This window comes from Brachycentrus maculatus, unplaced genomic scaffold (genome assembly GCF_059751285.1).
Source record: "Brachycentrus maculatus isolate JH-2025_06_01 unplaced genomic scaffold, ASM5975128v1 h1tg000142l, whole genome shotgun sequence".
Lineage (NCBI taxonomy): Eukaryota > Metazoa > Arthropoda > Insecta > Trichoptera > Brachycentridae > Brachycentrus > Brachycentrus maculatus.
Genome location: NW_028280895.1, coordinates 45,378 through 55,766, shown reverse-complemented (window position 1 = coordinate 55,766; position 10,389 = coordinate 45,378). Strand labels below are relative to the sequence as shown.

Below are 10,389 nucleotides of genomic sequence, written 5' to 3'. Positions count from 1 at the left end.
TTTCTGCATAATAACGAGTATTTTACAATCGCGACCGTCATGTCGGCGTGGGACGCCCAGGAGGGACGCAGTCAACATTCGTGATGTCTTATGACGAATATCCAATGGTGAAACCATTAAAATATTTTGATTTTCAATAAAAAATTATTACATAAACTTTTTACGTATTTAGTTACATGAAAGAATCATAAAAATGCGTCACATTCAGTAAGTTCTGATACTAATTCCCACAGAGGGAATATTTAACAAACTTCAACTTATGACAGGCTTTACGTATTAAAAATTACACGTATCACAAGAAAATGCCTTCCATCAAAGGACACATATCGCTCACTCCTTTCAACATCATATTTCAAAAATCGTCAATTTTCAGTTGTGCACGATTTCGGAATGCCCAAAAATGTACTATATCCCAGCAAAAGCGGCATATTTTTAACTTAATATTTACCCGCTACAGGGCAGGAAGTGTTGTTTTTGGATTTTGAAGAAAAGGTATTGTTTAATTTTTTTTTAAATATGCTAAATATTTTTCAAATGGAGAAAAAACCTTTAGGTTTTGCCTAAACAGATCTGTTGTACAGTAATAAGTTCAATAAGTGGCTAGATATTTATTTTAAATACATTTTATTATATTTTTTTACTTTAAAAACGATTTCCTGAAAAATCAAGTTTTTTGATAAATGACCTTGTTGAAAGGAGTGAGCGATATGCGTTTAAAAATTAATTACTCGTATCATGAGAAAATGCCTCCCGTCTAAGGACACATATCACCACTAACACACTTTATGGATGCATACATAATACCGCAAGATCGTAAACACAGAAACACATCAAACAAAACCAACCACATACCTCTTTTGACCAAAAAAAAACTTTGATTATTTTGTAAAAAACGTTGTATACCCTGCTTTTACTATACATTAAGTCATTAAATAATGAAGTGATCATTAAAACTACCGTATGAAAGGTCATAAACCCTGTGAATACAAAGACTTCTATTTTTTTTAGATATAAGTTGAGATCTCATTACATAATAGGTTTTTTCAATGTCATGGTCTAGACTTAAAAGAAAATGAAAAATATCAACTTTCTTTATTTTGCATTTCAGAAAAGTTTAGAAGTAGAGGTAATTGACAATAGATACGGACTTCCACCAGACCTTATATGGTCACTCTTAGGAAGAAGATAATTTTCCTTTTTATTTCAGTATTATTTATTTATTTTACACATCGGTAGTGTAAAGGCATATATATATATATATATATATATATATATATATATATATATATATATATATATATATATATATATATATATATATATAGACATATACCCTGTCTATGTATCTGTCTCAGACCAAATTTTACAGGAGAGTAAAAACAAACTTGTGAAATTAAATAAAAAAAAAATTATGTATTTTTATATGTACACATCTTATAAATAATAAAACTAAACAAGTGTTGCAACCACAGCTATATCCTTTTGCCAGATTATGGAATACACTATTTTAGACATTTTGTGGAACTAACTTAGAAAAAGAAAAATTTGACATTACACTACCGACATAGTACCACACATAATCCAAAATAAATTATTTTAAATATTTAGAAATCCAATGAAACTTAAATTCTAATAATAATAATCATTTCTTTCCATTTTTCCTTTATTTTCAAATTCCGCGTCCTTGACTAACCCCCTCACTCCCCCTTACTTACCCCTCTCCTTATTTATAGAACAGTTAATTATTTATTATGTTTTAGTTTACATTTAGACCTGAAGATGGAAGCTAAGCTTCCGAAACTAGTCGTCACTAAAATAAGCTCAAGTGGTTAAAAAACAAGCGTTTTCTTTATTAATACATGAAAATATATTTTTCTATACACGGAATTCTTTAACACATAAAAATATCCAATATACATTCTTTAAAAAATCGGGCATGAGCAAACATGTGACCTCTCTTGTGGAATGAATTCTTTAGTTGAGAATATCCCTTTTAAAAAAAGAGAGAAAAAACTAATTAATTTTTTTATTTGTCATTTTTGCAACACGAGTTAAATATTTTTAATTCAAACCCTTATCCGCACCTCTATGGTGCATAGGGCTCTGCATTATATAAACGCAGTGTTATCTTGATCGTTAACACACGAAGGAAAGGTGATCAGCCCTCCGCTTCAGGTACCAGTCCAGGGTAATATTAAATAAATATTAGAGTGAAAAAATCACTTATATTTATTTTGACCCCCCCTGGGAATCGAACCCAGGACCTCTAGAACGGTAGCCGAACATGCTGACCATTACTCTATAATATATTTTTAATTAAGTAATATTTCTTTGAAGCGGAGGGCTGATCACCTTTCCTTCGTGTGTGAACGATCAAGGTAATCACTGCGTTTATATGATGCAGTGCTCTATGCACCATTGGGGTGCGGATAGGGGTTCGAATGAAATATTTCATTCAAATGGTACGAGTGAAAAACTGATTGGGAACCATTGCCTCAACACACTATTATCTGCAATTAGTTCTCTCGTCAAAAAAATATTCGTCATCTTCGTAAACTAAATCCATTTCCGAGAATTTCGATAAAGATAAACATCTTAATCGATATTGGCATTGATATTGGTCACGCCATTGTTTGATTTTTTACTCATTACGAAATACAATCAGCTTCTTCTGCGTTCTTACGTACATTACTGGGTTTTCTTATCACTTCCACTAAAGCATAATACCACCAGGATAAGACCAAGTCGTGTCTTGATGCGGGAATCCCGTCTGGTTCATAACTGGACAGAAAACAACTGGTTGTATGTATAAAATGTAGCTCGCCTCCGCCGATCGACTCAGTCTTAATCTCGGCTTACTTCCGTATATACTTCGGTGTTCTGTGCAAAATTTCCATAAAATATTTCACATACCATGGTTTCCTACGCAAAGGTCAGTGATATTTGACATATTCAACTCAGATCAATCTTGTGTTATACCATTTCGTACCTATTCGGCTGTCCAAATTTAAAACACAGTAAGGGACATTTTTTTGTAGTAGGGTTTTTTGCATTTATGGACTAAGTAGACTCTACTTAGTCCAAAAATACAAAAAAACCTACTACAAAAAAATGTCCCTTACTGTGTTTTAAATTTGGACAGCCGTACTGGCATAAAACGTTTACACCAAAATTTTTGACTTAATGATGTAGTATCATAATGTATCCATGGTTCTATAAACTGGCAAAATATACTAATTACTTTCAAATGTCATATTTATGTGGTTGTAAAAGTATGTTCATCTTCAAGTTTAGTAGCCGGTATTTTAGACAGTCTTTAAATAACAAGGATTATTCAAATGGGAAATTTAAAGTTTTTTTTTTGTTTTTTTCCAGTTTACCCATGATATAATATTTATTATATCATGGGGATAAGATAATCCAGTCTGGTTTAAGTGATCACTTTATACACCTGTATAAAGATTCTCAAGGGGGGTAAAAATAAATATAAGTAATTTTTTCACTGTAATATTTATTCAATATTACCATGGACTGGTACCGGAATGAAGGTACCGAAGAAGGGCTGATCACCTTTCTTTCATGTGTAAATCGATCATGATAACACTGCGTTTATAAGACACACTGCCCTATGCACCATTGGGGTGCGGATAAGGGTTTTATTATGATTTATTATGTATATATGTGCGTGTGTGTAAATCAAATGTGAATAATAGTTTATATTAGTGTAATATAAGCTAATTAAAGAACGCACTCCGTACACCATATGAATATATGATTAAATAAACACAAATATTTTGTACGGAGTGAGTGGAAGTTTTTGGTAAGGGAATGGTTATTAACTATGAGTATTTCAATATTTAAGATTTTAATTCATAAGCCCTGATGATGACAAGGTTCTTGTCGAAACCGGTTGGATAAAGTGTACCAATAAAAAGTAGTTAAAACAAAGTTGTTTTATTTTATAAAGTTTATAAAATGTACCACAAAGTATCTGCGAAAAACATTCAAGATGTTTTTATTTTAGTTTGTACATATTTGTTATTTTTTTCAATACTGTCAACCTTGAAACAAAAGAATTTAAACTTGCAGAAACTACTTATATACTAGTAATACTAATTAATTGACTGTATTAGTCCTTTTTGCATCAATTAATTTATTTTATTCACTAAGATGGGTTTGTCATTAAAATATATGAATAATTCATGTCACGAAAATGGCATTCAAATTGTTTTTTGTCATAATATTTTTCCTTCGATCGCATAAATTAGTTACAAGTGACAATTTAATATGTTGAAATAGTGAAAATGTACTTTATAACACCTCAATAAACGTATTTAGTATTAAACACTCTCCTTATCATTCATCGTTCACATTGTGTAACACCACTTTTTTAAAACACTATTTCATGACTACCGGTTTCAGAGTAATCATTCCATCATCAGGCTAATGAACAATATATGAAAATGAGACATTTATACATAAATTACAGTTTTGAAAAAAATGATTTCGAAGTACAAAAAAATGTATTCAGAATTTCCGTTTATATGTTTCTCTGATGTGTAGCTTAAGCTGTTTGGTATTAGGACTATACCATCTGTAATTTAAATTAAAAATTGATAACTACAATAGGTAATTCATCTGTGTAATTCCATGTAAAAAAACATTTTGAGTGTGTCCAGATATTTTTTCACAAATCTGGGTTTCTCCACTTGGGGTTTTTTTTCAGGTTTAGATGAATTAGACATTGTGCTTTCAATAGTTTGTACGATCTTAGTCTAAGCTTTTAAAGAGATTTTCCGCATTGAAAGTTGACTTAAAGCTCCGTTTTTTCAAAGCTTCTTTTTGAATTTTTGGTATGATTTTCATATCCTTTGAAGATATTGCGTTTTTCTTCAAATGAGAATTGTTCATAAATAACTTCAAATGTAAGATAACTCAACAAATCATATTCATAATTTTATTCTAAGTAGGTACTCATGTTTAAAATATCGCCAAATAATTATTAAAACCGTGGTTTGTGAACTGCCACGGAGTACAGACTTATTTTATAGTAAATTTAAACAAAATACACGTTTTAATCTGACGCAAATGATTCGAACGTTGGAGTCAAATCGTATCATACCGTACAAGGAAAATATTAAACCAACCAAATAAAAAGATTATTTAAAAAAAAAACGCTTCTTGCAGAGAACTAGCAAACCGTGAAACGTTTGCATAAAAAGCAACATCATACCTGGGATACGTGTTTCTTCTCCTAACCCTTATCCGTAAGCGTAAAGCATAGATGGCCAACATTTTCAGTAGACGGGCCATCTTTTAGAAATGAGATTTCTTACCATATTATTCAAAGCAAACAAGATTTTAATATATAAACACATTTATTACGTACTTTTTTTTAAACTTATTTGCATGTTTACCTACGTAATGCCGTTTAATGTTATACTTTTTTAAGATAGAAACAGAATCATTGCAAATCAGGTTGTTGGCTTTGTTTTAAATTCCACGAAAAAATAGTTTATCTGTCTTAAAAAAATCTCAGTTCTTCTGTTACTCTTCTCTTCTTTGGTCCAACGTCTTAACTACTTGACTCTATTATGGGTATTGAAATTGTCAGGATAGTGAAATACTCCTAAAAATGGGATATGATACGAACTACGCACGATGGAATGTGGAACACCTGGCAGGCCGCATACGGCCCGCGAGCCGCGGGTTGGCCATCCTTGGCTTAAAGCTTCTGTCTCGAAAAAAATATTTATTTTAATCTGTGTGTGGAACAAGAGGGATAATATAGTGTGAGCTAATCAGAAACTTCCTTTATTTGATCATTTCTGGGAAGAAACCATGTAAAACTCTTCAGAAGAAGCCGGACTCTTGACCCTGGTCAACAGGCCTTCTGTTGCACTAGTAAAAGGTTCGCCATTTTGTGTCCTAACTTGGTTCATAGTACCAATGTCCTTCACTATTTTTATCGTGTATGATACCCCTCGTGAGAGTTCCTTATGAACTATCATGGATCCAATATAACACATTGGAGTATAAAAACACATATGGAAATCTGCTCCGAGTAATAGAGGATAGAGAAACGTTCTCCAAAATGATGTCTTACGTCAGTAGAATCTGATACAGCAAAGGAAGAAGGAATAGTATATTAGTAACTGATTCAATATCATTTTCATTCTTCAACAGATTGCAATATTACTGGTCGTAGTCGTCAGTAGCTGTTCCGATTGCACTTCGAGATGGATTGACTTCAAGAAATCCACCATCGTAAAGATGAAAATGGACCCATGGCGACCAGATGGATACAAATTCTCGTAAGAATATTTTTACAGTTTCTCTTGTAATTTTTTCTTGGACCCATATTAAAAGCTCTCCCAATCGCTTTACTGGACTGATACATAAGCATCTAGTCTTCTTATCTTTACGAGATTAATGATATATGTAGGAGCTCTATAAATTTTAGTTGTAAGCCCTTTAAATGGCCAGACATCCATATTCGTCTTTATCTGTGATGAGATGTCAAAAAGGTTCATATTTTTAGTTAGTTTTCTTTCTTTTCTTAGTTCATTTTAACTGACAACCAAAGTTAAAACTCTAAAAAAATTATACAACCAAATACTGAAAAAGGAAATTGAGAATCTTTATAAACATTTGATGCTTGACAATAAATACTAATAAATAATGGTGAATGATGAACGGGTGAAAAGTGATCGCTTAACCAGCCTACAACAGGTCATAAACCCTATAAATATAACGAGAGCATATTCTTCTTCATCTATGTTGATCTCAACATCTGTCAAAACATGTTTTGCAAACAAGGGAACGTTGAAAACTCACTGAATCACACATTTTTTTAAACTGTAAATTTTACCTCCATTGTAATAATCATCCTTTTTGAGATATTAATATAAATAACTCCCAGATGAGAAAACCCAGATTTGTTAACAAGTGTTTGAACACTCTCAAAATGTTGTGAATTAATATATTTTTTTTCAGGTATCAGACATCGTTTGGAAGTTCAAGGAGAGAAAGTGGCTATTTAAAAACAGCTGCCGATGGTACAAAAATCCTCACAACAGAAGGGGAATTTTCGTACTTTGGTCCCAACAGCAAATTTTACAAAGTATATTACACTGCCGACGAGAATGGTTATCACCCGAGGCCGGATACGAAGACTGCAGACGTGGATCCTCAAGATGATGATGATGATAGCTTCGTGTTTCCGGAAGACGACAGCAAATTGCAGACAATCACACAACCAACCTCAACTGTCCCGTCGGTTGATACAGCCACCACAAATTCTACAGAAGAAACCGATTCTGATACCACAACAATGATGCCCGTAAGTTTTTTTAATCTTTTCATCACGTTTTGTCATCTCAGCATAGAGAAAAAAATAAGGAAGTCTGCTTATTTACAGGCCTTACGACCTGTTACATCAGTTTTGAGAAGGATTTTACAAGCACAGTTTAGTTTTACAGAGCAACACGAGTATTTTGATTGTAATATTATATTATTTTTGCTTTATTATGATTATTATTTAAAAATTCAACCATAGAAGAAGAATATGAATGTCTGGGTTACCTCTCATCGGCTGGTTTAATTAATCACTTTTTACATTTTAACACTATAACATTCACCATTCTATTTATATATATATATATATATATATATATATATATATATATATATATATATATATATATATATATATACATATATACATATATATATATACATATATATATATATATATATATATATATATATATATATATATATATATATATATATATATATATATATATATATATATATATATATATATATCTATATATATACATATATATATATATATATATATATATATATATATATATATATATATATATATATATATATATATATATATATATATATATATATATATATCGTAGTCATACAGGAGAAAGTGACCAAGTGCATTTTTTACAAAAACGTGATTATTGACTTATTGAAATCAGACTAGCTTAATATTACCCCGAAAAAATCCCAAAGCGATTTTAAACTTGGACGTATAATATATTCACTTGTTAAAAATTACTAACTGCATTGATGTTTATTTTCTTGCCAAGCAAAAGAGACTGGCCCTCCTTAACATTTTACGTTTTGTTACTTGGTCACTTTCTCCTGAACGACTACTGTATATATGTATACTGTTACGTCCAGGTCTATTATATCCAGGTTCGACTGTAAAGAAAATGAATAATAAAGATTTGTTTGATATTCCTCTGATTTAATCTGTTTTTTTTTTTGCATTTCAGAAAAGCTTAGATCCGACGGAAGTGGAGGAAACACTTGACAATAGATACGGACTTCCACCAGGACTTATAGGATCACTCTTAGGAGGAGGATAATTTCATTTTTATTTCAAAAGTGTTTACAAAATTGAACAATCTATCGAACTTAACGTACCCACACTCATATATGTAAATATGTATATATATGTATATATACATAGAAGCTGAGGAAGACCGAGAAATACTTGGCATGATCGAGTATGTCAAATACTTGAAAATCGTCAGGTCAAGAGTCGGATTAATCTTTGGGTATGTATGAGGAGATGTTTGTATGTGTTGTTGTTGTATTGTTTGCAAATACAGTTTTGTGTGACCTATAAGTACCTACTATTCCCTCTGCTTACTCCTGCGGTAAAGCGACGTGATAGTTTGCAGTTAGTAAATTAAAGTTTAAAGTATTTAATTATACTCTTTGTAAATTTAATTTCACCCGTGTACTGTGTGAAAGAAATATATTCATACGATTTTTTTATTAATATTTCCAATAAATTTTAATATTATCTTAGACTTTAGACATACATACTTTATAATAACACTCGCAAATATCATGTTCATATATTTAAGTAAAAGATATACATACCTTTTTATACAATTTTATTTATTTATTCTATAAGACACTTGATTTTTTACGTTACTGATAATATCAAGATAGAAATTATATTTATCTCAAATGATACGAAGAAAGGGAAAATATAGTAGTTAAAACCTTTGTATAATGTGATCCCTTAAATCAGCCAATATGTGTATATATATTTATAGAATATGGTAGTCTGAGCATCCCAGGACCTAAGACCTGGAATTTGCATGACTTAAGTGATCACTTTATGCGTTTGAGTAACGTTCACCAATTTGCCCATTATTGGAGATTCATATGTACTAGTTAGTACCTATATTGCATTAATTTTTGGAACTTTTTTATATGCAGTGGTCTTGGATTCCTTCATACGTTTTTTTTGTCATCTCGAAAATGTCAAATCACGGACATACGAGAATATGACATATTTTAGCTATCACGAACTATTAATATCATAATTATTAATTAAACATCAATCAATGACAATGTAAATATTGAATAAACAGAATATTTTTAATGCAAATTTATATTGTTGTATTTTATTTCATCACTAGCGGACCCGACAGACTACGTCCTGTCAAAAAGATTTGTAATGTGGCAGTTTTTTGTTCCTACGTATTTTATAGTCGGGGCAAAAAATTCTCCTGAACAGAACCGTCACCCTGGTGATAGGGCGTTGTGAATAAAAAAATAATTAAATAAAACATATTATATAAGAATTTAAAAGTAATCGCTTTATTGTTAATCGTGTGAATCATAATTATTAACAAAAAATAGTTTTATTATCATTGTAGTGCTTTATGATATACGATGTTTTTTGTTTGATTACCTGGCGCATAGACAAACAAATCTGATGGTTTTCAAACACGGGAACAGGCAACATATGTGAGAAACATGGGTTTTCCAGATTAATACCACAAACACTTAATGATTGCCTCTGGGACTTGTTTATGGTCATAGCAAAAGCAAGCCGTACTGGACACTGTAGTCGTTTAAACTGAAATGGCACATCAGTCGGAATCATTGGGATGCGCGGTATGAGAACATCTTCTCCTTCATACTTTCCTTTGAGTATAGTTGCTTCTATCACGTTGTTTAGTATTTTTTTTATCGCTAACCGTGTTCCGTCGCAAAGACGCGGTTGGTTGATATTTCGCAACATTATGACAACCGATCCAACCTTTAATTGAAGATTGTGAGGTGGCAATCCTGGCAAGTCCAGCGAGTTTAAAAATTCCGGTGGACAGTTGACTACATCATCTTGGTTAGTAGCCGAATCAACTGATTTATATATCCTCGATTCGCCTGTAATTTGTTCTTGAATTTTGAAATTTAATTAATTTACATCAATGTTTTTTGCAGCCAATATAGCTCGTTCGCTCAACCAATCATGGTTTCTGTAATTTTGAGAAACATTTGGAAACACCTTCTGAATGAGTTCATCTTTTGATCGAGTTAACTGACAAAAACTTTGAA

The 10,389-nt window shown here is 31.4% G+C and overlaps 1 protein-coding gene across 1 annotated transcript; it reads left to right on the top strand.

The window, feature by feature from the left end:
- The first annotated feature begins 2,703 nt into the window (after positions 1-2,703).
- On the top strand, positions 2,704-9,687 carry LOC148308966 (uncharacterized). Its single transcript, XM_088260767.1, has 4 exons — positions 2,704-2,932; positions 6,187-6,314; positions 6,997-7,342; positions 8,304-9,687. The coding sequence occupies exons 1-4, from the start codon at positions 2,915-2,917 to the stop codon at positions 8,394-8,396; spliced, it is 585 nt and encodes a 194-aa protein (XP_088116893.1). The 5' UTR covers positions 2,704-2,914; the 3' UTR covers positions 8,397-9,687.
- The last annotated feature ends 702 nt before the right edge of the window (positions 9,688-10,389 follow it).

Bases quoted from the DNA above. Each gene is read 5' to 3' on its own strand.
- LOC148308966 (XM_088260767.1), top strand. The intron at 6,315-6,996 runs GTAAGAATATTT...ATTTTTTTTCAG, and splicing joins CCAGATGGATACAAATTCTC to GTATCAGACATCGTTTGGAA. The intron at 7,343-8,303 runs GTAAGTTTTTTT...TTTGCATTTCAG, and splicing joins ATACCACAACAATGATGCCC to AAAAGCTTAGATCCGACGGA.